Consider the following 27,587-nt stretch of genomic DNA (forward strand, 5'->3'; position numbering starts at 1 on the left):
GTCAAGTCACAAGAGTATCATCGTAGGAAAATAAGGCTCAAAATCTAAGAGTTTCGAAACCCATAGGTTTTGAACCTCATTTTCCTACAATGTTACTCTTCTGGAACATGTTTCATTACTAGAAATAAAGATTGTATTGCTCGATCATTGTGGTTGGACTAAGGATTTATTTCATTATTTTTCATTGGAACACTACATAGGAGTGTGGTCTGTTCCTAGGATTAAGGTTTTCAACACCTGATAAGCTGGTTCACTTTCTTTTCTCTGGAGCACTGACTCTTACCTGCCAGCTTCTGTGGTTTCTCCTTTGATTAGTTGGGCTGGTGCTGCATGCGTTGCACCACACCAGCTATTCAAAAGAAGAGCAACGGCTGTCGCCAGGTAAGTGGTGGTGTTCTGTTTCCCATCCAGTGGGTTGAATGGGATGTGTGAATAAATACACACAAACTTTGTAAGGGAAAAAAAAGGCATTGGACATGTTAAACTGCAGCAAGCCTTACCTTTTTTGTTTTCAGGGGACAATACCTGCAGCCAAAGTGCCTGCCGCATAATCCCCCATCCCCATTGAAAACACATGAATGCTAAGCCAAAATAAGTGTGCATGTATATAGAGGAGGAAATGGATTGATCTGGATGGAAGCTGTTGAAAGTATATGGCCACCTTTTGGTCATTTTAAAACCTATGTGTATTGTTACCAGATTTTCAGCAAATTCAATCAAATTTGGCTAATTCGGCCAACGTTTTGTAGATAAATATTATATGTGTTTGGCCAAGGCTCAAGCAGACATTTCCTCTGATGTGTCTTGGGGTATTTTTTTGAACATTACCCTTATTCAGGCCATTGCAGATACATTCATAATGAACATGGATTGCATCCCGAGTAGTAGAACCAACTGCTACAATTTAGAACTTTTTACTGCAGGTGTACCAGGTCCATAACTTAAAATCTTCATACTTAAAAGACAGAATAAAACAACCTCATGAAACTTTTCTGCAGCTGGAGATATGTTGCATAAGTACATGTAGTAACATTTATCCTGTCTGAAAAAGATCTCTCAGTTAATGAAGTTTAAGCTTCATCTGAGGTTAGCTACGTTCTGCTCCACTACTTCCAACTACAGGTCTATGTGTCACACACTATGTACTTAGCTATCAGAGGTTGTCATGGACAGTGTGTAGGAGGAGCTGATTTAGCTGATCAGGACAATCTCTCTTCTTTTTGCCTTAGGCAACTGGATGGTGATGGGTCCCAGTCTCCTCGTTTTACTCCTGTCTTCCTGAGATGGGGTGCGTAGTCAGCAGTAAGGTGCTCCCAGAGCCCATGGAACCTCCTCTCAAGAAGAACCCTTACTATGTCAAGCTGATCCGTGCCATGGTCCCTGTTCAGTTCTGTGGTGAACCAGTGAAATGCAAAGCTGAATTTTGGGGATTGCAAGAAGAGCCTAAAAGAGATAGGGACATTGAAGAAAAAAAGAATCAAGTGGCCAGATACCGTGCAAAGTTTGACCCCAGAGTAACAGCCAGGTGAGCAACTTCAAGATGCTTTGAAAACTTTCTATTCTGTACAAATACTTGCTTACTTGTCTCTATATGTAAGCGTGCCTTCAGTCATCTGTTGGTTGCAAATCAGATGACCACTGTCTGATTTTTTTTAAATTTTAGGGCACAGTTCCAACCAGTATGACCTGAAGTCTAAGCTTGAAGGCATGTATTCTTGCAAGTGATATGTAAAGTGTTCCTCAGCATGCACATCAAGCGTTCCTCAAGATGGTTCAAGACATGTTATGATTTTGCTTGCTCTGGCCCACGTTAAAAAGAACCGTACTTAGTAATTTCTAAGCTGAAATCACACATGCAGTTTTAGATGCAGATTTAAAAAAAAACAAAAACAAAAACAAAAAAAAAAAACAAAGCAAAATCAGGGATGGTTTCAAAAGGAAAAACTCCCAAATTCACTGAGAGATTCACAAACAGGGAGTTTGACAATTAATTTAGTTGTCCTAATAAAAGTAAGCAAGTGGGTTCCATTGCACCCTTAACCCCTTAACGACAAGAGGTATTTTTATTTTTGCATTTTCATTTTTTGCTCCCCTTCTTTCCAGAGCCATAACTTTTTTATTTTTTGTCAAAAAAAGGCCATGTGAAAGCTTAATTTCTTGCAGGACGAGTTGTACTTTTGAATGACACCATTGGTTTTACCATATCGTGTATTGGTAAATGGGAGAAAAATTCCAAGTGCGGTGAAATTGCAAAAAAAAGTGCAATCCCACAGTTGTTTTTTTTTTGTTTTTTTTTACCATGTTCACTAAATGCTAGACTGTCCTGCCATTATAATTCTCCAGGTCATTACGAGTTCATAGACACCAAACATATCTAGGATCTTTTTTATCTAAGTTGCGAAAAAAAATTCCACGATTTGTTTAAAAAAGAAAAACTGCGCCATTTTCTGATACTTGTAGCGTCTCCATTTTTCGTGATCTCGAGTTGGGTGAGGGCTTATTTTTTGTGTGCTGAGCTGTCATTTTTAATGATACCATTTTGGTTTAGATATGATCTTTTGATCACCTGTCATCGCATTTGAATGCAATGTTGGGGTGTCCAAAAAAACGTAAGTCTGGCATTTTGACTTTTTTTTTCTCATTACGCTGTGTAACGATCAGGTCAATTCTTTTTTTTTTTTGCTGCTAGATCGGGCGATTATTGTTTTTTTATTGGGGCAAAGGGGGTGATTTGAACTTTTATGATTTTTTGTTTCATTAATATTTTTTAAAACTTTTTTTTTTACTTTTTGCATACTTCAATAGTCTCCATGGGAGATTAGAAGCTGCAGTACTTTGATTGGCTCTGCTACATACCGGCGATGATCAGATCGCATGTATGTAGCTGAAATGCTCACTTTCTATGAGTGCCGACCACCGGGCAGCGTTCATAGCAATCTGGCTATGACAACCATAGAGGTCTGCTGGAGACCTCTTATCATGCCAACCCATTGGTGACTCGCGATCACGTGACGGGGTCTCCAATAGACAGGATTCCTGGCACGCTTGCCCGAGTTAAATGCCGCTGTCAGAGATTGACTGCGGCATTTAACTAGTTAACAGCTGTGGGTGGATCGCGATTCCACCCGCAGCTGTTAGAGGCTTATGTCAGCTGTTCAAAAAACAGCTGACATGTGCTGAAAAAGATGTGGGCTCAAAGCCAGAGCCCACGTCAAAGGGAGGGAGTCCAACATCGGCGTACTATTACACCCGATGTCGGAAAGTGAATAGTCACTCAAACATCAAGCATGCTGTTGATGGCTCATAGACATCATGTATACTGTTGCTAAGTTTCCTTCTAGTAATGATGCTGTAGAGCAGGCTTTATGATCTGTGATACAATAATTAAAATAGTTTTCATAGTTTCTGAGAATTATAGAAATATTGTTTACTTGTTTAACCAGTGTTTATATTTTATTTCTAAATTATTTTATAGAAAATGGTTGTATGTTTAAGAGGCCAACTAGCTATCCTTTAAAGCTAGTGGTTAAAAACCAAGGTTTTAACATATTTTTTAAAGGGAATATGTCAATAGGTTCAACCTTCCTAAGCCGTCTACAAGGGAAGGCAGGTCATAGAAAGCTTAATAAAATGACACCTTTTTAGCTGTGATTTGATGTCTTATTCCAGAGAAGTTTAAATTTTTCTTAGTATTTAAATGAGATGTTAAGATCTATGTTTCAGACACAGATCTCCCTAATGATCTGCTGCCAGAGCTTATCTAATATATAAAGCTCAAAGTGTGTGTATGTATGTGTGTATGTATGTGTGTATGTGTGTATGTATGTGTGTGTGTATGTCCGGGATAGGCATCCGCACAGTCGCAGCTACAGCCACAAAATTTGGCACAGTCACACGTCTGAACCCCGAGAGCGTCCTAAGCTATGTTGTGAGGTGAAATTTTAACCCCGCGCGTTCCAATTCACCAAACAATTTTGCCCCTATCTACATAATGGGGGAAAAAGTGTGTGTGCGTCAAGCCCCGCCCCTCATTGTGATGTCATAATGCCCCTATTTGCATACTGGGGAAGCAGTGTGTGCGTATCAAGCCCCACCCCTCATTATGATGTCACAATGGTTGCCATGGCGATGCTGATGTCATCATAGGTCGCAAGCCCGTGGTTGACTATGGGATGGAGGATGTGTGATAGGTATATGGGCACTGGACTATGGGATGGAGGATATGTATGACGGGTATATGGGCATGGGACTATGGGATGGCGGATATGTATATGGGCACGGGACTATGGGATGAAGGATGTGTGATGGGTATATGGGCACTTGACTATGGGATGGAGTATATGTTTGACGGGTATATGGGCACGGGACTATGGGATGGAGGATATGTATGACGGGTATATGGGCACGGGACTATGGGATGGAGAATATGGATGATGGGTATATGGGCATGGGACTATAAGATGAAGGATGTGTGATGGGTATATGGGCACTCGACTATGGGATGGCGAATATGTATGATGGGTATATGGGCATGGGACTATGGGATGGAGGATGTGTGATGGGTATATGGGCATGGGACTATGGGATGGAGGATGTGTGATGGGTATATGGGCACTCGACTATGGGATGGAGGATATGTATGATGGGTATATGGGCACGGGCCTATGGGATGGTGGATATGTATGATGGGTATATGGGCACGGGACTATGGGATGGAGGATAATTATAATTTGCTATAACTAACCACAGTTAGTTATTATGCCCGGGCAGTGCCGGGCTCTTCAGCTAGTCTAATATATAAAGCTCAAGTGTGTGTGTGTGTGTGTATGTGTGTGTGTGTATGCAGTGGCGGATTAAGTGGACTATGGGCCCGGGGCTGTTCATAAAACCTGGGCCCCTGTACCCCCCTTCCCACCTGAGCGCTGCGGTCCCCGTGCGGGAATTGACAGCCGTACGGACCGCAGCACTTGGTTTGCTGCGGGTCCATACGGAAAACCCGCCACCATTCCACCACGTGTGGACATGGCCTAAAAAGACGTTTCACATAAGCTGTAGGCCTACGGCCAATACGCACAAAATCGCCCAACGTGATCCTGGCCATAGGGGATCCACTTTAATGTCCCCACTTTAATTTGAAGTCCCCTTACTTCATCCATTGCAGTCCCCTATCACCCACTCACTTCATCTGCAGTGCCGCTTCATCATTTGCAGCCCCTTATCCCCCCATCCATTTTATCATGTGCAGTCCCCTTCCCCCCCAACTTCATGTGCAGCCCCACTCCCCCATCGTCATGTGCAGTTAATTTTACCCCCACATCATCTTACCCCCAATTCATCATGTGCAGTCCCCCTTACCCCCAATTCATCATGTGCAGTCCCCCTTACCCCCAATTCATCATGTGCAGTCCCTCTTACCCCCAATTCATCATGTTCAGTCCCACTTACCCCTTAATTCATCATGTGCAGTTCCCCTTACCCCCAATTCATCATGTGCAGTCCCACTTACCCCTTAATTCATCATGTGCAGTCCCACTTACCCCTTAATTCATCATGTGCAGTCCCACTTACCCCTTAATTCATCATGTGCAGTCCCACTTACCCCTTAATTCATCATGTGCAGTCCCCCTTATCCCCCACTTCATCATGTGCAGCCCCACTTATCCCCCACTTCATCATGTGCAGCCCCACTCACCCCCCCTTCATCATATGCAGCCCCACTCACCCCCCTTCATCATGTGCAGCCCCACTCACCCCCCTTCATCATGTGAAGCCCCCACTCATCCCCCTTCATCCTGTGAAGCCCCCACTCACCCCCTTCATCCTGTACAACCCCAGTCACCCCCCTTCATCATATACAGCCCCCAGTCACCCCCCGTCATCATATACAGCCCCCAGTCACCCCCCGTCATCATATACAGCCCCCAGTCACCCCCTTCATCATATACAGCCCCCAGTCACCCCCCGTCATCATATACAGCCCTCAGTCACCCCCCCGTCATCATATACAGCCCCCAGTCACCCCCCTTCATCATATACAGGCCCCAGTCACCCCCCGTCATCATATACAGCCCCCAGTCACCCCCCCGTCATCATATACAGCCCCCAGTCACCCCCCGTCATCATATACAGCCCCCAGTCACCCCCCTTCATCATATACAGGCCCCAGTCACCCCCCCTTCATCATATACAGCCCCCAGTCACCCCCTTCATCATATACAGCCCCCAGTCACCCCCCTTCATCATATACAGCCCCCAGTCACCCCCCCTTCATCATATGCAGCCCCACTCACCCCCCTTCATCATGTGCAGCCCCACTCACCCCCCTTCATCATGTGAAGCCCCCACTCATCCCCCCTTCATCCTGTGAAGCCCCCACTCACCCCCTTCATCCTGTGATCCAGTTTTCCACACCATATATTTTGCTCGGCGGGAATAAAAAAGTGTTACTTACTAGATTGCTTTTTTTTGCCTTCGCTTGGTTTAATTTGCACTGTTGTTCAGGTCTGAAATAGGACCACAGCTTGTAGTCGCTGTTGACTGTCTCAAGGAGTATGAACCCTGGCTCATTGCACAGATAAAATGCACACTATTTTTCTGACCTGTATCAGGAGATCAGCTGCCAGTGTCCGGTGCGGCAGTCAGTGGATTGGAAGCTGCTGCAGCAGGAGCCGCCGGAGCGAGGAGCCTCACTGAGCGCCTGGGCCCGGGTGCCACTGCCAGCTGGAGCTGCTGCAGCAGGAGCCGCCGGCACCACCACTCACTGTCTTGGAGTTGGAGCAAGGACTGATGAGCCTCACTCAGCGAGCCGCAGCGCCAGCCACTCACTAGGTGTCAGGACTCAGGTCAGGAGATGTGCGACAGTGCGCCGCCCGTCGCTGATGTCCGGTCACCGCCTGGTCCCTCCATGTCCAGAGAGAGGCGCGCAGCACGCTTCACAATCTCCTGCTTCCTCATTCCGCCCCGTCCTGTCTCCGCCTCGTCACTTCCTCCCTGCGTCGCACACGTGACAAGAGACAGGGGAGGGGAGCTCTCCACGGTCTCCACCAATCAAACGACACTCCTGGGCTGCTGCTGGACTGCGATTGGCTAATGGCACGCGTCTCCTGCCGGCGCCACTGATTCAGATTCAAGGTCGCGTTCCCCAGCAGTCAGACAGTGTGTCACCGTGTGTGGGCCCTTCCGTCACGCCAGGGCCCCGGCACTTGCCCGGGTACGCCGGGTGCTGACGCCGGGCCTGAGCCCGCCCCTGCCCCTGGGCCCCCAAAAAACCTTGGGCCCGGGGCGACCGCCCCATCCGCCCCTATTAAGATCCGCCATTGTGTGTATGTCCGGGATTGGCATCCGCACCGTCGCAGCTACAGCCACAAAATTTGGCACAGTCACACGTCTGGACCCCGAGAGTGTCGTAGGCTATGCTGTGAGGTGAAATTTTAACCCTGCGTGTTCCAATTCACCAAACAATTTTGCCCCTATCTACATAATGGGGAAAAAGTGTGTGTGTATTAAGCCCCGCCCCTCATTATGATGTCATAATGGTTGCTATGGCGACGCTGATGTCATCATAGGTTGCAAGCCCCGCAGCTCATTATGATGTCATAATGGTTGACTATGGGATGGAGGATGTGTGATGGATATATGGGCACTGGACTATGGGATGGAGGATACAGTCATATGTAAAAGTTTGGGCACCCCTATTATTGTTAACCTTTTTTCTTTATAACAATTTTGGTTTTTGCAACAGCTATTTCAGTTTCATATATCTAATAACTGATGGACTCAGTTATATTTCTGGATTCAAATGAGGTTTATTGTACTAACAGAAAATGTGCAATCTGAATTTAAACAAAATTTGACCGGTGCAAAAGTATGGGCACCCTTATCATTTTCTTGATTTGAACACTCCTAACTACTTTTTACTGACTTCCTGAAGCACTAAATTGGTTTTGTAACCTCATTGAGCTTTGAACTTCATAGCCAGGTATATCAAATCATGAGAAAAGGTATTTAAAGTGGCCACTTGCAAGTAGTTCTCCTATTTGATTCTCCTATAAAGAGTGGCATCATGGGCTCCTCAAATCTACTCTCAAATGATCTGAAAACAAAGATTATTCAACATAGCTTTTCAGGGGAAGGATACAAAAAGTTGTCTCAGAGATTTAACCTGTCAGTTTCCACTGTGAGGAACATAGTAAGGAAATGGAAGAACACAGGTACAGTTCTTGTTAAGCCCAGAAGTGGCAGGCCAAGAAAAATATCAGAAAGGCAGAGAAGAAGAATGGTGAGAACAGTCAAGGACAATCCACAGACCACCTCCAAAGACCTGCAGCATCATCTTGCTGCAGATGGTGTCACTGTGCATCGGTCAACAATACAGCGCATGCATAACGCCTTTTTGTATGACCAAACAACTCAATCTTTGTTTCATCAGTCCACAGGACCTTCTTCCAAAATGTAACTGGCTTGTCCAAATGTGCTTTTGCATACCTCAGGCGACTCTGTTTGTGGCGTGCTTGCAGAAACGGCTTCTTTCGCATCACTCTCCCATACAGCTTCTCCTTGTGCAAAGTGCGCTGTATTGTTGACCGATGCACAGTGACACCATCTGCAGCAAGATGATGCTGCAGGTCTTTGGAGGTGGTCTGTGGATTGTCCTTGACTGTTCTCACCATTCTTCTTCTCTGCCTTTCTGATATTTTTCTTGGCCTGCCACTTCTGGGCTTAACAAGAACTGTACCTGTGTTCTTCCATTTCCTTATTATGTTCCTCACAGTGGAAACTGACAGGTTAAATCTCTGAGACAACTTTTTGTATCCTTCCCCTGAAAAGCTATGTTGAATAATCTTTGCTTTCAGATCATTTGAGAGTTGTTTTGAGGAGCCCATGATGCCACTCTTCATAGGAGAATCAAATAGGAGAACTACTTGCAAGTGGCCACTTTTAATACCTTTTCTCATGATTTGATACACCTGGCTATGAAGTTCAAAGCTTAATGAGGATACAAAACCAATTTAGTGCTTCAGGAAGTCAGTAAAAAGTAGTTAGGAGTGTTCAAATCAAGAAAATGATAAGGGTGCCCATACTTTTGCACCGGTCAAATTTTGTTTAAATGCAGATTGCACATTTTCTGTTAGTACAATAAACCTCATTTGAATCCAGAAATATAACTGAGTCCATCAGTTATTAGATATATGAAACTGAAATAGCTGTTGCAAAAACCAAAATTGTTATAAAGAAAAAAGGTTAACATTAATAGGGGTGCCCAAACTTTTACATATGACTGTATGTATGACTGGTATATGGGCACGGGACTATGGGATGGAGGATGTGTGATGGGTATATGGGCACTGGACTATGGGATGGAGGATAGATGAAGGAATTGAGGGTAAACTGATTAAATTTGCTGATGACACAAAGCTAGGAGGGATAGCTAATACTAGAGAAGAGAGAGAGAGGATTCAAAAAGATTTAAATAAACTGGAGAAGTGGGCAGCAACTAACAGAATGGTTTTTAACAGGGAGAAATGCAAAGTACTACATCTGGGCAATAAAAATGGAAAAAGCATATATAGAATGGGAGGAATAGGGCTAAGTGACAGCACATGTGAAAAAGACTTGGGTATACTAATAGATCACAGACTGAATATGAGTCAACAGTGTGATGCAGCAGCAAAAAAGGCAAATGCAATTCTAGGATGTATTAACAGAAGCATACAGTCTAGATCACGTGAAGTCATTATTTCCCTCTACTCCTCTTTGGTCAGACCTCATCTGGAATATTGTGTCCAGTTTTGGGCACCACATTTTAAAAAAGACATCAACAAACTGGAGCAAGTTCAGAAAAGAGCGACCAGAATGGTGACCGGTCTGCAAACCCTGTCTTATGAGGAAAGGTTGCAGGATTTGGGAATGTTTAGTTTGCAAAAGAGAAGACTGAGAGGAGACTTAATAGCTGTCTACAAATATCTAAAGGGCTGTCACATTGTAGAAGGATCAACTTTATTCTCATTTGCACAAGGAAAGACTAGAAGCAATGGGATGAAACTGAATGGGAGGAGACACAGATTAGATATTAGAAAAAACTTTTTGACAGTTAGAGTGATCAATGAGTGGAACAGGCTGCCACGAGAAGTGGTGAGTTCTCCTTCAATGGAAGTCTTCAAACAGAGGCTGGACAGACATCTGACTGGGATGATTTAGCGAATCCTGCTTTGAGCAGGGGGTTGGACCAGATGGCCCAGGAGGTCCCTTCCAACTCTACGATTCTATGATTCTATGATTCTATATGTATGACGGGTATATGGGCATGGGACTATGGCATTGCGGATATGTATGATGGGTATATGGGCACGGGACTATGGGATGGCGGATATGTATGATGGCTATATGGGCATGGGACTATGAGATGAAGGATGTGTGATGGTATATGGGCAGTCGACTATGGGATGGCGAATATGTATGATGGGTATATGGGCATGGGACTATGGGATGGAGAATATGTATGATGGGTATATGGGCATGGGACTATGGGATGAAGGATGTATGATGGGTATGTGGGCACAGGACTATGGGATGGAGAATATGTATGATGGGTATAAGGGCATGGGACTATGGGATGGAGGATGTGTGATGGGTATATGGGCACTGGACTATGGGATGGAGGATATGTATGACGGGTATATGGGCACGGGACTATGAGATGGCGGATATGTATGATGGGTATATGGGCACGGAACTATGGGATGGAGGATATGTATGATGGGTATATGGGCATGGGACTATGAGATGAAGGATGTGTGATGGGTATATGGGCACTCGACTATGGTATGGCGCATATGTATGATGGGTATATGGGCATGGGACTATGGGATGGAGGATGTGTGATGGGTATATGGGCACTCGACTATGGGATGGAGGATATGTATGATGGGTATATGGGCACGGGCCTATGGGATGGTGGATATGTATGATGGGTATATGGGCACGGGACTATGGGATGGAGGATAATTATAATTTGTTATAACTAACCACAGTTAGTTACTATGCCCGGGCAGCCCTGGGCTCTTCAGCTAGTTTTAAATAAAAGGGGGAGTTACCAGTATGAGATAAGTAATGACTGTGTCTGCTCTCTTGATCTCACTGCAGAGCTGTGTGTGACTATAACTAACACAGCACAGCAGGACTGAAATGTCTAATTACAAACACATTTGCAGCTGCAGTTGTCCTCTCATAGTGCTTCGGTTGCCATCTCAGGACAACTGTAAATGTGTTTATAATGAGACAAAGCCCAGTTTTGCTTTTCTATGTTAATTGAAATCAGGCACAGCTCTCCAGCATAGCTGACAGTGCTATGAGAGGACAACTGTTGCTGCAATTGTGTTTGTAATAAGACATTTCAGCTCTGCTGTACTGTGTTATTTGTAAACAGTCACAGCTCTGCTCTGCGATCAGGAGAGAAGACTCAGTCAATACATGTCTCACACTGGTAACTCCCCCTTTCATTTAAAATAATCTCTGAAGGCAGATTCCCAGAGAGCTCAATGTTCGGCCCATAGATCTTAACAGCCCATTTACATATATGAAGAAAAATATAGATTTCTCTGGAATAACACATTGGATCACAGATATTAAAATATAATTTTATTCACCTTTCTATCACTTGCATGCTCACACAGGCAGCTTAGGATAACTGATCCTACTGACATTCCCATTAAGTAACTTTTCAGAATAAGGTGTCCTGTGTGTGCGCGCATGAGGAGTAACACCATTTTTGTCCATTATGTGTCCTATCTTACTTTCTCAACAGTTTCCTCCTCTCTGCATGCTCTATCTGTAACTTGCAATCTACTGGGAGCTGGTTGGGGTAGACCAACTGCAGTGATTTCTCCTATAGACATTACAGCACAGAGAGGGGAATGCATGCTCTTCATTCACTTTTTAGTTCATAGACACAACCTTCAGCAATATAAAGGACATTATACAGCAGAGGTGAGCTGTCTTAATCTGAATCAAGCTCTGATATAAAGGAAATCACTTGTTACACAGCTCTGCATCATATTTTTCTGTCTGACTCTGTCTGCATCCTTTCCTGCTTCTCACTCTTTCTCCTCCCTCCCCTCTCCATAGAATATAATTGGCTGTGTGCCTTGACACCTGCATGTCCATCTAAGCAAGATGGACATGAGCTGTTTTTTTTTTACAGTGAATGCCAAGTTCAAGAGGTAGGGGGAGGGGTAGAACTAGTGTCTGGTGAGTGGAGAAGGCATCTGATTTATTTGATAAGGTACATTACAAAGCTTCTTATAATCGATTTATTAATTAATAATCGATTGATTAATGCAAAAATTGTTGAAAGAACAGTTCTGTTTTAAGATTCCTCAGAACCAGGTCAAGGTTTCATTGAAAAACCTGTAAAGTCAAAAGCGATTACACATTCTGTCAGAGCAAAAAACTGATCTTAAATCAATTGCAAATTTTTGATCTACTGAATGGCAGGCAGTCAGCCACTCTCTTCCAGATCATACACCGATCAGTCCGAACATTAAAATCACTGACAGGTGAAGCAAAAAACTTTGATTGTTACAATGGCACATGTCAGGGAGGTGAAATATATTCATCAGTAAAGTTGATGTGTTGAAAGGTGGAAAAAAATATATCTGATCTGACTTTCAAAAGGACCAATTTGTGATGTCTAGAAGACTGGCTCAATACATCTACTAAACTGCAGTTTTTAGTTCAACCATTGTTGATCCAAGGGAGGGTCACTGGCAACATGGGTGTCTGAAGCTCACTGATGCATCATGCATGTCTGATCAGTGGGACCCCACCTTGCTGATGCCTTGGTGCTTATTGCTACAGGATATCTTTAGAGGTTCTGTAGAGTCCATGCCTTGGTGGGTCTGAGCTGACCTGGTTAGGTGGCATGTGGAGGACCTACCTAATATTAGGTAGGTAGTTGTATTGTTATCCGTAGAGTTGAGCGAAACAGGTCGGCCAGATTCATAAGTCGCCAGCTTATGCCAGAGTCGGGTTTCGCCGACTGAAACCCGACCACAGCATGAAGTCGGCCATGTGGTCGGCAAAACGAGCGCCAAAGTCGGATTTCCCATAATGCTTGCACATGACTTTTTTTCAGCCAATGAGTAAGGACGTACACCATGGGCAGCGAGATGAAATGTGCAGCGTCCGGGGAATGAGAGCGAGAGTGAGAGATTTCGCCACCTCTAGGGTTAAATTCTGCCGACCTTGTTTCCCCATTGACTTGCATTGGGTTTCGTGATTCAGTCGGACCCCGACTTTTCCCGATAGTCGGACGATTTCGTTCGACTCGACTTTTGAGAAAGTCGGGTTTCATGAAACCCGACTCGACCCTAAAAAAGGCAAACTGGGTAGTTAGCATGCACTCTAGTCAAATATAGACGAGGTGCAGGTGCAACGGACCAGTAGGTCCTAATCGCAAGTTAATTTAGTTCACCACACACTCAAACAGACTTTATGCAAAGAGCGATTCATTTTATTACATGTGGGAGCCAAACAGGAATATAGCACACAGTGGAGGCGATATAAATAAAAGACGTTTCGGCTCAGCCCCAGCCTTTATCATATTATCGCTTATTCCAATATTGGAGGTTTGTATAGGGTGCAGAAGGAGAGGAGAATCTCTCTAGAAGAAATACCAAGATAAATGGCTGATGTGTGCCGAGAGAAGGAAGCTCTCCCGCGCCTGTCCACTGTGTGCTATATTCCTGTTTGGCTCCCACATGTAATAAAATGAATACTTACGGTATTTGCATAAAGTCTGTTTGAGTGTGCGGTGAATTAAATTAACTAAAAGTCGCTCATCTCTAGTTATCAGGACTGATCAGTGAAAAGTTGGCTGACAATAAAATACCCACCATATGCAAAACTTATGCAAATAGTGGAGTAAAAGTTATTACTTAGGTAGATGAAAACATTTAAACACAGCATTAAGATATATTTTACCACATGAATCAGTCCTGGGTTTGTCTTTTCTTTACTAGCTAAAGCCAAAAGTTACAATAAGACACAGCTCGAAGATTTGCAAATTTAAGAGTTAATCCTAGCTTCTTTTTTTCGGGAGGACACCTGATTGCAAGGGGAGATGGGCGGGGGCAGGCACTCTTGGCTAAGTAACATGGTAGGGCTGCTGACCCAAATCGTGCACTGCCGAAGCTCCGATATGAGGCAGCTTTACCTCTGCAACATTGGAATCGCCTGACGCTGAAGCTGGCTGGGATCAGAAGCTAATATCTCTCCCTAGCGATCACAGACAGCCTCAGAGCAGTTCTTACAAGCTCACTGTGAAAGAGCTCATAAGCACTGACCACTGGCAGTGGTCGCTCTCCTTGGCAACCAACAGTAAATAATAACATAAATAATTTTGGGGAAAAAAAGGACAAAGTTTTAATAATGAGTAAATTGAAAGGTTTTTGTTTTTCCAAGCAGTTTTTACATTTAAACCATCTTAGAAGATGAGAATGACACTTTTAAGGCAGCAAAACGCCAAATAAATGGGTTGTTCGGTCAAAACCAATAGGTCTGCAGTTATTCTGTGTGACTGCAGAATTGTGAATCCCCCCAGCGCACGCACTGTGGGCTGCAGGGATTTACCCATTTCAGACTGAGGAACCTTGCCTAGGCTCAATACAAGTGTATAGAACAAGGCCGTGCCCACTGGATGGGGGTATGTATAATTCATATATACCCTTTGTTCACGGGTCTGAAACCGGCAAATCCCCGCAGCGCATGGTACCCTGTTGTGAGTTCATTTTCCCCTTCACCATTGAGGTCTGATGAACTCCCTCTTCTGGTGAAGGAAGGTAGTGAGGCTGATTACCAAGCATCTTGGCAGGATGATGATGACTGGGTGACGGGAATTGCTGACTGGATATAAGGCAGCCGACGCCCTTCTGCCTTGCTGGTGATCTCTCTGAGGGATTCTAGGAGACCAGTCTGATTCCTGCTCCTCAAAAGCTAAGTTTTCTGCTCTGCCTTTTGCATTTGTGTTTTGGTTTTGTTTTTCCTTGTTTTTCTGGATTTCTGCCATTCCCTGCTGGGGTGTGCTGAATTCCTTTTTGCTCTGTCTTCAGAAGATACCTGAGTGCTGATATAGTCTTTTTGAAGCCTAGCGTCTTCAGGGCTTTTTTCCCTATCAGCTGTTGGCTTTTGTTTTGATAGGGTTTTAGCGGATTACAGACAGCAAATTTTCTATCCTGTCCTATGTAGCTAGCTTGGGCCCCATCTTTTGCTCAGCCTATCTTTCTATCTGTGTGAGTGTTTTTTCATCTTGCTTCACCGTCACTATATGTTGGGGGCTGCCTATTGCTTTGGGGTCTGCACTGGGGCAGTTTAGATTTCCCTTTCTGTCTTTAGGCTATGTAGTTCTCCGGCTGTGATTGAGGGGTCTAGGGCACCATAGGAACCCCCCACGGCTACTGCTAGTTGTTGTTGATAGGTTCAGGGGTCCGTAATCCGATAGCTGCCAACTTCTCTGGTTTTCTGGACTTAGCTAGTATTTCTGTTTTTGCCTCCTACGGTTACTCATTCATAACAGAATCACCAGCCATACCGCAGATCCTAGGGTACTCAATAGAATTGTAAACAAAAAAAAAAAGTGTGTATATTTTTTCCTGTATATCTCTGAGGCCGTAGGGGGAATTTTTTTTTCTCTCAATGGAGATAAAGCAATTGTCTGATCATGTGGAGCAGCTCGCTGCGGAAGTGCGGGGAATTTCTGCCTACCTTGCTCATTCACATGCTGCTGAACCAAAGATCCCTACTCCTGATGTGTTTTTTGGGGATCAGTCTAAATTTTTGAATTTCAAAAATAATTGTAAATTATTTTTTGCCTTGAAGCCTAACTCGTCAGGGAGCTCCGCGCAGCAGGTTAAAATTGTCATCTCTTTGCTGCGTGGCGATCCCCAGGATTGGGCGTTTTCTTTGAAACCAGATGATCCTATTCTGACTAATGTGAATGCATTTTTTCAAGCCTTGGGGTTGCTGTATGACGAACCTAATGCTATTGATCAGGCTGAAAAGACCCTGTTGGCATTGAGCCAGGGTCGAGATTTTGCAGAATTGTACTGTCAAAAATTCCGAAAGTGGGCAGTCCTTACTACCTGGAATGATAATGCCTTGGCAGCTCTCTTTTGGAAGGGTTTGTCAGAAGCCTTAAAAGATACTATGGTGGGATTTCCTGTTCCCTCTGGTCTTGACGATTTTATGTCATTAGCCATTCAGGTTGATCGGCGTTTACGTGAACGCTGGACTGCACGAGAGGTGTTGCCACCTGTTGAACAAGTGTCTGAACCTATGCAATGTGATAGAGTTTTGTCCAGGGAGCAACATCAGGAGTTCAGAAGGCGTAATAAGCTGTGTTTGTGGAGATGCCTTGCATATTATTTCCTAAACGAGAGAAACGTTTTGTACACACGTTTTCTGTGGGTGGTGTTCAACCTAAGTTTCTTCTGGCAATTACTCTGATCTGCTCCCTGTCCACATTTTCCGCCAAGGCTTTTGTGGATTCGGGAGCAGCCCTGAACCTAATGGACTTGGAGTTTGCTAAACGTTGTGGATTTCCAATGACACCTCTGCGTACGCCTATCCCTTTGAGGGGGATTGATGCTACTCCTTTGGCGAAAAATAAACCTCAGTTTTGGACCCAGGTGGTAATGCGGGTCGCCCCAGACCATCAAGAAAATTGCAGATTTTCGGTGTTGCATAATTTGCATGATACCATTGTTCTGGGGTTTCCCTGGTTGCAAATTCATAATCCAGTTTTGGATTGGAAATCTGTGTCTGTGGTGAGTTGGGGTTGTCGGTGTGACCTTAGTGAGGCTCCGGTTTTTTCCACCTCACCTCAGTCGCATGATGTTCCTGACTATTTGGCGGATTTTTATGATGTATTTAGTGAGAATGAGTCTGCGTCTTTGCCTCCTCATAGGAGTTATGACTGTGCAATTGAACTGAGCCCGGGGTGTAAATTTCCCAAGGGTCGGGTCTTCAATTTATCTGTACCCGAGCACGAGGCTATGCGATCCTATATTAAGGAGGCGTTGGAGAAGGGTCATATTAGACCATCCTCTTCACCCTTAGGTGCTGGGTTTTTTTTCGTGGCCAAAAGGGATGGTTCATTAAGGCCTTGTATTGATTATCGTTCCCTCAACAAAATTACTATTAAATATCAGTATCCGTTACCCCTGATTTCTGATCTATTCTCCAGAGTTAAAGGTGCTTGCTGGTTTACCAAGCTTGACCTCAGGGGGGCGTATAATCTTATCCGCATTAAGCATGGGGATGAATGGAAGACGGCATTTAATACTTCGGAGGGACTTTTTGAGTACCTGGTGATGCGTTTTGGGCTCACTAATGCCCCTTCTGTCTTCCAGTGCTTCATGAACGACATTTTCCGAGACTTTGTGGATACATTTTTGATTATCTATCTGGATGATATTTTGATCTTCTCCAAGGATTGGGATTCTCATGTGGAACATGTTCGGACTGTGTTCCGGATCTTGAGGGAGAATTCCCTGTATGTCAAAGGATCGAAATGCCTTTTTGGGGTACAGAGGATTTCTTTTTTGGGATTTATTTTGTCTCCGTCAACTATTGAAATGGACCCGGCCAAGGTGCAGGCCATTTATGATTGGGTTCAGCCCACTTCTTTGAAGGCCCTCCAGAAGTTTTTGGGTTTTGCTAATTTTTATCGGAAATTTATAGCAAAATTTTCTAGTATTGCCAAGCCATTGACTGATCTGACTAAGAAGGGTGCTGATGTGTTGAATTGGTCTCCGGAGGCTGTTTCTTCCTTTCAGGAGCTGAAGCAAAGATTCACTTCTGCCCCGGTTTTGCGGCAACCTGATGTCTCACTCCCGTTCCAGGTAGAGGTGGACGCTTCTGAGATTGGTGCAGGAGCTGTTTTGTCCCAAAAGGATCCTGTAACATCTAAAATGAATCCCTGTGCTTTCTTTTCCTGAAAGTTCTCTCCATCTGAACGTAACTATGATGTGGGGAATAGGGAACTGTTAGCCATGAAATGGACATTTGAGGAGTGGAGACATTGGTTGGAGGGAGCTAAACATCAAGTCGTGGTCCTCACTGACCACAAGAATTTGATTTACCTGGAGTCGGCCAAACGCTTGAACCCTAGACAGGCTAGGTGGGCCTTGTTTTTTACACGTTTTGATTTTGTGGTCTCTTTTCTTCCTGGCACTAAGAATGTCAAGGGTGACGCTCTCTCTAGTAGCTTCTTTGCTGATTCTCCTGTGGTGACCAAGCCTGCTACCATCTTAGGCGAAGGGGTAGTTCTTTCTGCCATCTCGCCGGATTTGAGACATGCTCTGGAAGAGTTCCAGGAGGACAAACCTGAGCGTTGTCCCAGTGGGAAGTTGTATGTTCCTGACCAGTGGAAGAAGAGAGTGATGTCTGAAGTTCATTGCTCTGCATTGGCTGGTCATCCAGGTATTTTTGGTACTAGAGATCTGGTGGGTCCTGTGGGACTTGCTCCCAGTCTAAACCTTGTTCTCGCTCTAGTGGGTTATTGATGCCTTTGCCGGTCCCCAGGAGGCCATGGACCCATATTTCAATGGATTTCATCTCTGATATGCCTGTCTCTCAGAGAATGACTGTTATTTGGGTGATTTGTGATAGGCTCTCTAAGATGGTTCATTTTGTACCACTCCCTAAGTTGCCATCTTCCTCTGAGTTGGTGCCCCTGTTTTTACAACAGGTGGTTTGCTTGCACGGGATTCCTGAGAACATTGTATCTGACAGAGGAGTTCAGTTTGTGTCTAGATTTTGGAGGACTTTCTGTTCCAAGCTGGGAATTCAGTTGTCCTTCGCCTCTGCTTTTCACCCTCAGACCAATGGGCAGACGGAGAGAACAAACCAGACCTTGGAGTCGTATTTGAGATGTTTTATTTCCGCTGATCAGGATGATTGGGTTTCATTTTTGCCCTTGGCCGAATTTGCCTTAAATAATAGAGCTAGTTCTGCCACTTTGATGTCACCTTTTTTTTGTAACTTTGGGTTTCATCCTCGATTTTCTTCAGGGCAGGTGGAGCCTTCTGCCTGCCCAGGTGTTGACACTGTGGTGGAGAGAATGCACCAGATCTGGGACCAAGTGGTGGATAAGTTATCTCTTTCCCAGGAAAAGGCCCAGCGGTTTTCCAACCGACATAGGACCATTGGTCCCCAGTTTAAGGTTGGTGATATGTTTTGGTTATCATCAAAAAATATCGCTATGAAGGTGGCTTCTCCTAAGTTTAAGCCTAGATTTATTGGACCTTACAAGATTTTGGAGATTATTAATCCGGTCTCTTTTCGTTTGGCTCTTCCTGTCACATTTAAAATCCATAATGTGTTTCATAAGTCCTTGTTGAAGAGGTTTGTTGAACCAGTAGTTCCTCGGGTGGCACCTCCGGACCCTGTATTGGTTGAAGGTAACATGGAATATGAGGTAGAGAAGATACTGGATTCCCGTCTGGCTAGACGGAGACTCCAGTATTTGGTTAAGTGGAAGGGTTATGGTCAGGAGGATAATTCCTGGGTCTCTGCTTCTGATATTCATGCCAAAAGATTGGTGCGTGCCTTTCATTGGGCTCACCCTGATCGCCCTGGTGGTGTGGATGAGGGTTCGGTGACCCCTCCTCAAGGGGGAGGTACTGTTGTGAGTTCATTTTCCCCTTCACCATTGAGGTCTGATGAACTCCCTCTTCTGGTGAAGGAAGGTAGTGAGGCTGATTACCAAGCATCTGGGCAGGATGATGATGACTGGGTGACAGGAATTGCTGACTGGATATAAGGCAGCTGACGCCCTTCTGCCTTGCTGGTGATCTCTCTGAGGGATTCTAGGAGACCAGTCTGATTCCTGCTCCTCAAAAGTTAAGTTTTCTGCTCTGCCTTTTGCATTTGTGTTTTGGTTTTGTTTTTCCTTGTTTTTCTGGATTTCTGCCATTCCCTGCTGGGGTGTGCTGAATTCCTTTTTGCTCTGTCTTCAGAAGATACCTGAGTGCTGATATAGTCTTTTTGAAGCCTAGCGTCTTCAGGGCTTTTTTCCCTATCAGCTGTTGGCTCTTGTTTTGATAGGGTTTTAGCGGATTACAGACATCAGCTTTTCTATCCTGTCCTATGTAGTTAGCTTGGGCCCCATCTTTTGCTCAGCCTATCTTTCTATCTGTGTGAGTGTTTTTTCGTCTTGCTTCACCGTCATTATATGTTGGGGGCTGCCTATTGCTTTGGGGTCTGCTCTGGGGCAGTTTAGATTTCCCTTTCTATCTTTAGGCTATGTAGTTCTCCGGCTGTGATCGAGGGGTCTAGGGCACCGTAGGAACCCCCCACGGCTACTGCTAGTTGTTGTTGATAGGTTCAGGGGTCCGTAATCCGATAGCTGCCAACTTCTCTGGTTTTCTGGACTTAGCTAGTATTTCTGTTTTTGCCTCCTACGGTGACTCATTCATAACAGTACCCACTAGACGGGTTCTGGCCGGAGTCAGTATATCACATACATCACCGCTGTTCCCGACTCAGAAACTGGCTAATCCTTGTAGAGCACAGTGCTTGTGCCCTAGGGGGATTCATAAGTCTGTAATCACACAGAGTGCCTGCAGACTTATTGATTTTGATTAGACAAACCCTTTAATACAACAGTTCATTTTCTTACATTTCTACATTGACTTGCTTAATTTGAGAGACAGCAAATTTAGTCCTTTTGCGATGTCAGGATTATATGAAAAGTTCATATATGATTTTTTTATATGTACTGAGGATTTCCTAATGCACCATACAAAATCAATGTTGAAATGTTCACTTTCCAGTTGACCCAGGCTGCGACTCTACAACACACCTGAAATATTCAGCAGAAAATGTGCCCACTGACTTGCTACTAAGGTCTATTTACTTTCATGTAACCAATTTGACCTTATTAATCACTTACCCTCTGTGTACAATGTGAACACCAAAATGTATAATGTATAGAAGTGGTAGTCCCTTATAATCCTTTCTTTCTGGTGGGTCCAAGGAACAACTCTGAGGATACTTACCTTATTTTTTGGACTATAAGACGCACTCCCCCCCCCCAAATTTGGAGGGAAAATGGGGGGGTGTCTTATAGTCGAAATGTACTTATATTTAGCGTGGTGGCAGCAGAAGTCGGGCGATTTTTCAGGTGGTCCAACGATGCAGGGCGATGATCTCGCTCCCATCCCAGTCTGGTGCGGAAGGTTCGTCGGTGCTCAGTGGTGCGGGGGGCTCCGGTGACATTTTGTGAAAACCTGGAGCCCCTCCACTTCTATTGCATCGATGCTGTGGCCTCCGGGAAAATGGCCGCAGGAGGCGGCGCATGGGCAGATTGAGATCTCGCCTCCAAGATCTCATCACTTGAGATCTCGGGACGAGATCTCGTTGCTGAGATCTCAATCTGCACCTGGGGAATCAATCTGGCCTCTGGGAAAATGGCCACTGGAGGTGGCGCATGCGCAGATTGAGATCTCTGCTTCGAGATCTCTTCTCCGGGATGAGCTCTCATACCGAGATCTCAATTTGCGCATGCGCTGTCTCCGGCTGCCATTTTCCTGGAGGCCACAGCATTGAGGCAATAGAAGTGCACCGGGCTTTCACAAAATGTCGTCGGAGCCCCCACACCACCGAGCACCGCCGAACCTGCACACCAGTCTGGGTCATATCATCGCTGGACCACCAAACACCCCCTGTGACTCAGCTCCACCAGCGCTGCTGATCCCCTTATAGTAAGCTGAATTCAGGACTGTAAGACGAACCCAAATTTGACGCATTAAATTTTTTCCCCATTTTCCTTATGAAATTTTAGGATGCATCTTATGGTCCGGTGCGTTTTATAGTCTGAAAAATACGGAACCTGGAGAGAAGCAATTTCGGTAAAAACTATTCTCATGATATACAAGGTCATCCTGAAAATAGATTCATGAAGGAGCAATAGAGCTTTTGTAATATGGCACCAAGTACACCCTTCATCTGTATATACGGAACACAGTTGGCTGAGAATACAATGCCTCTCCCACCATATTCATATACTTTTTTCAAATAATGGTAACGGTCAGGGTTATTATCTGAGGTTAAAAAACCTACAATTTTTAGGATTTCTCCAATGATAAAAAAAATTAAGAACACAGGTTTAAGGTATATTGTACCTGATGGACGAGTCCTTAGTTTGTTCTTTCTTTTCTAGTTGAAGCCAAGAGTTACAATAAGGGTTCATACCCATTTGCGAGAAAAAAAACGGTCCGGTTTCCGGACTAAAAAACGGCTGGGTGTCATACTTTTCTCACATAGCATCCGTATGGCGTCCGTATGGCGTCCGTATGACACCCGTATGACATCCGTATGCAATGCGTTTTTTTCTCTGCAGCTATTTTTCTACAGTCATTTACAGGACCATTTACAGTGTTCTATGACACAGAATGGTAATGTATCCGTATAAAACGGATGGAAAACGGATTGTCCATATTTCGCCCGTGCTTTTCTCTCACCTATTGACTTGCATTGGCGAGTCTCATCCGAAAATCGAAGCAAATCACAGCATGCTGCAATTTTTTTTCCCAGTCCGATTTCGGCTGAGAAAAAAATCGCAAATAACATGTCACCCATTGAATTACATTGGTCCGAGCGCAATCCGATTTTTTATCAGATTGCACTCGTCCGTATTTCTCGCCAGTGAGTATGAGCCCTAATGCACATAATACAACATCCCCAGCCAGACTTGCTTCTAATGACAGCAATTATATTATCTATTTCACTCTTCTGTATCGCTCCATTTTCTCTACCTTTTACCTTTCAAGCAATACTTTTTTCATGTTTATTCATTCTTTCTCTTCTAAAACAATTTTTTTTCTTTTCTATCATATTTTTCTTGATCTCAGCACTTTTATCCTCTCGCTTAAGGGCGATCACAGCAGTATTCTACACCCACCCTGCACTTTAAACATCAAGCATGCTACCTATGAAGTGACAACTGACTTACACTTCCTACATACCTTGATAGCACCTCTCTATCTGAAATAATTGTTTCACGTGTTCTCTAATGGTTTGCCGCATTGTTATAGTCCCTTTCCTAAGTTTATAGAATCCTGGATTCTATGGCAACCGTCTTGTCAATCTACTATGTTAGTCAATGGTTCTAATCTGTGATTGTTCACGATGTGCTTATCTGTCTATCTATCATCTACAGTGGGGGAAATAAGTATTTGATCCCTTGCTGATTTTGTAAGTTTGTCCACTGACAAAGACATGAACAGTCTACAATTTTAAGGGTAGGTTGATTTTAACAGTGAGAGATAGAATATCAAAAATAAAATCCAGAAAATCACATTGTATAAATTATATAAATTTATTTGCATTTTGCAGTGAGAAATAAGTATTTGATCCCCTACCAACCATTAAGAGTTCTGGCTCCTACAGACCAGTTATACGCTCCTAATCAACTCATTACCGGCATTAAAGACAGCTCTCTTACATAGTCACCTTTATAAAAGACTCCTGTCCACAGACTCAATTAATCAGTCAGACTCTAACCTCTACAACATGGGCAAGACCTAAGAGCTTTATAAGGGTGCCAGGGACAAGATCATAAACCTGCACAAAGCTGGAATGTGCTACAAAACTATAAGTAAGACGCTGGGTGAGGAGAAGACAACTGTTGGTGCAATAGTAAGAAAATGGAAGAAATACAAATAGACTGTCAATCCACATCGATCTGGGGCACCATGCAAAATCTCACCTCGTGGGGTGTCCTTGATCATGAGGAAGGTGAGAGATCAACCTAAAACTACATGGGGGAACTTGTTAATGATCTCAAGGCAGCTGGGACCACAGTCATCAAGTAAACCAATGGTAACACATTACGCCGTAAAGGTTTAAATTCGTGCAGTGCTCGCAAGGTCTCCCTGATCAAGAAGACACACGTGCAGGCCCATCTGAAGTTCGCCAATGAAGACCTGGATGATTCTGTGAGTGATTGGGAGAAGGTGCTGTGGTCAGATGAGACAAAAATTGAGGTCTTTGGCCATGTTTGGAGGAAGAGAAATGCTGCCTATGACCCAAGAACACCGCCCCCACTGTCAAGCATGGAAGTGGAAGCATTGTATTTTGGGGGTGATTCTCTGCTAAGGGCACAAGACTACTTAACCGCATCAATGGGAGAATGGATGGAGCCATGTACCGTAAAATCCTGAGTGTCAACTTTCTTCCCTCTGCCAGGACATTAAAAATGGGTCGTGGCTGGGTCTTCCAGCGAGACAATGACCCAAAACATACAGCCAAGGCAACAAAGGAGTGGCTCAAAAAGAAGCACATTAAGGTCATGGAGTGGCCTAGCCAGTCTCCAGACCTTAATCCCATTGAAAACTTATGGAGGGAGTTGAAGCTCCGAGTTGCCAAGCGAAAGCCACAAAATCTTAATGATTTAGAGATGATCTGCAAAGAGGAGTGGACCAAAATTCCTCCTGACATGTGCGTAAACCTCATCATCAACTGCAAAAAAAAACACAAAAAATGTGTGACTGCTGTGCTTGCAAACAAGGGTTTTGCCACCAAGTATTACGTCATGTTTGCCAGAGAGATCAAATACTTATTTCTCACTGCAAAATGCCAATAAATTTATATAATTTATACAATGTGATTTTTGGATTTTATTTTTGATATTCTATCTCTCAATCATAAAATCAACCTACCCTTAAAATTATAGACTATTCATGTCTTTGTCAGTGGGCAAACTTACAAAATCAGCAAGGGTTCAAATACTTATTTCCCCCACTGTAGCTATCATCTATCTGTATCTATATATCTATGTCTATATATCTATATCTATTTATATATAGATATATACAGTATATGTTTTTTCCCTACCTTCCTCCTTCTTTCCTTACTCCTAGATTATTATTTCTTTAATTCTTGCCTGTTGTTTCAGTTTATTTTATGCTTCCATTTCACGTTTCTCCGCTTACACTTTACACTCTTTTGTACATTATATAAATATATGTATCTTTCAATTGCTCACATTTTGGTAGTCTTTTCAAAAGTTTTTTTCACATTTGTTTTATTTTTCTTTTGACTTTATTAACAAACAAATGACAAACAACTAATAAGCAAATATAAAACTTTATTAACAAACCGCAGATATTTTCTGTTATTGAGCTCTTTTTGGCACTCAGTTTGAAAATAGTTAAAGGGGTTGTCTGGTCCAAAATTGATAAGCCTTCAGTCAGTCTGTGCTGTCTGCGAGGTTTTGCTGGTTTCTAAGCAGGGACTTGCGATGATGTATGTGATAAATATACTCCCGGCTTAAAAATCGGCAAATCCTCGCAGCACTCTAGTGCGTGTGGCCTCGTGCCATACACTTGTATTGAGCATGGCTTCAGCCACTGGGCTGCCACACCCACTAGACCACCGCACCCTAGCTTAACACAAGTGTTAAGCCCATATCCAGTATTCTTTGGGTTAGTCTGTTTTTTGTCTTAGGAAAGGTGCCGGTCTGGGGTCTGGCGCTGAAACGCGCCGTAGAGAATTAAAAACCTTCAGTTTCTTTTCAAGACTCTCCAGCATTGCTTCTCTTTTATCTTTGTTTTATCCATTTCTGTTATAGTTACAATCATGTACAGCTTGAGGATTTGCAAGTTAAAGAGTTAATCCTATCGTCTTTTTTCGGGAACTCACCTGATTACATAAGGAGGTGGATGGGGGCAGGTATTTTTGATTGAGAGGCAGATCAGGCCAGCAACATCATTGTGGAGAGAATGCAATATATTTTGTGTCCAGTCACTCTGTAAAATGAAGCTGTCTTAGGTCACTTAACAGACCTTTTCTTCTTTCTGAAATCGTGGAACCATGAAGGGTCTTGAGATGACAAAAGATATTTTATCTGCATTCGGTTGTACAAGTCCAGACACGTAAAAGACTGTAGAGCACTTCATGGTCTATATATATCAATGCAATATGGAAATGATCTCCAGTATCTTGTACAGTTTACTTTAATTTAAGTGGTCCCCGTCATCAGGTATCTTCTCAGATCTCAAGTTTTGCTGCTTCACGTCTAGTCAGATGCTACAGTTTTACAAGGCCAGCTTTTCCAATGTCAATTTGATAACAGTGCCGTTCTTCATGTCACTGCACTTTTGGCTACATTGTAGTCATGTCTTCAACTTGTATACCCAACAGTCTCAAGAGAAACCTATTAATAATGCCATAACCTTGCATCCTCCATCACTTTTAAACTCGCATCACCTGTGGACATTTGCTACACAAACCTTTGATGGACAAACTGACCTTTCATAGCTCAAACTCAAGGACCCAACTATCCTACGGCATGGTTATAAGCAGACACGTCAACACAAAAATAGAAATATGAGCAATTAATATATTTGGGATGAAAAATAGACTGGTGCACTCGATTAAGATGTACTCTTTTTTAGGAAATCTTTGTACAATATGTCATCCCTTCTTTTCTCCCAGAGCCACTCACGTCCTTTGCCTCCCCTCCAGCCTCCTCCTCAGGGATTTTAATTGCTGTTTTATCTTTGCTTTCAACTGTCAAAATGGTTTTCTCACAAGCAATTGGGTCGCCCTCCCAGGGCTGTGGGGTACTCGGTACTGGGCCCGATGAGCTTCAATAGGAGATGTGGCCCTGGGCGCCCATTGTAAAAGGGGTTATTTCAGTGTGCTTGTGGTGATGAAAGTTTATAAGTGATTCGTGACGCCACCTGTGGTGTTCGGCAATGAAGATATAAGCCGACGCTGCAGACAGATCCTCTGGGACACCTCCTCTGAGGTGCAGCAGTGATGTTATAGCCCTCCACCGGCCGGGCTGTAGTCCCAGGGCAGAGTAAATGAAGTGACACGTAGATGGTGTAGTGTCAGGCGCAAGGGATGTAGCAGTGCTGGGCAGGTTGGCGCGGGAATAAGTGGAGGACACCAGGGCATGTAGTTCCAAAGCTTTACTCACAGTCTGTTGTACAAACAGGTGCCTGCCTCCATGCCGTGTCCTCCGGGTCAGGGACTCAGTCAACCTCCAGGCCAGATGGAATACTCCTTTCCAACACTCCGCCAGCATGTGTGCCTTTTCTGAACGTCTCCTCTTATAGCGCCTTTAGGTGAAGTACTCCTAGTACTGAGTTACACTGGAGTGCCTCCTGTCCGTTGTTCTTATGAACTCTACTTGTACGGCAGACAGCTGTAGCCTGCTTCGGGGACTCCTTGCTACTAAGTCCCGGCTCACTAATATGTTGCTGTTGTGCCCCCAAGTCTTGTGTGGGAATAAAGTGGTCACTACTTCTATTCCTCCGGTGTCTGCTGCAGGACCATTAGTATCCATACAACCTCAGGGACCGGGCCCCGGCCTTGCGCTTAGAACTTCTAGGAAGGGTTCTCTTCTAACCCACGTCCTCTGTTCTCTTTTACTCCTCACGTTCCATTCTGATCTTCCTCTCTTTGGAGAGTCAGGCTTCCAATCTATGTTGCTCTCTCTCTCTTCCTTTCCCGTGCCAGCAGACCCAGGTCACTGGGATCTGCTGCAGCACTTCCATCCATCTATCCCTCTCTCCGGG

The 27,587-nt window shown here is 44.1% G+C and overlaps 1 protein-coding gene across 1 annotated transcript in view; it reads left to right on the plus strand.

Annotated features, from left to right (window-relative positions):
- The first annotated feature begins 244 nt into the window (after positions 1–244).
- PSKH2 (protein serine kinase H2) overlaps positions 245–27,587 on the plus strand; it is a 66,979-nt gene continuing 39,636 nt past the window's right edge. The window contains exons 1-2 of the mRNA XM_073550548.1: positions 245–381; positions 1,230–1,525. Coding sequence (XP_073406649.1) covers positions 1,284–1,525 — 242 coding nt within the window. The 5' untranslated portion in view covers positions 245–381; positions 1,230–1,283. The remainder of the gene's footprint in view (positions 382–1,229; positions 1,526–27,587) is intronic.

The sequence above is a fragment of the Dendrobates tinctorius genome, unplaced genomic scaffold (assembly GCF_039654945.1).
Source record: "Dendrobates tinctorius isolate UK_male_01 unplaced genomic scaffold, ASM3965494v1 ptg000165l, whole genome shotgun sequence".
Taxonomy (NCBI): Eukaryota; Metazoa; Chordata; class Amphibia; order Anura; family Dendrobatidae; genus Dendrobates; species Dendrobates tinctorius.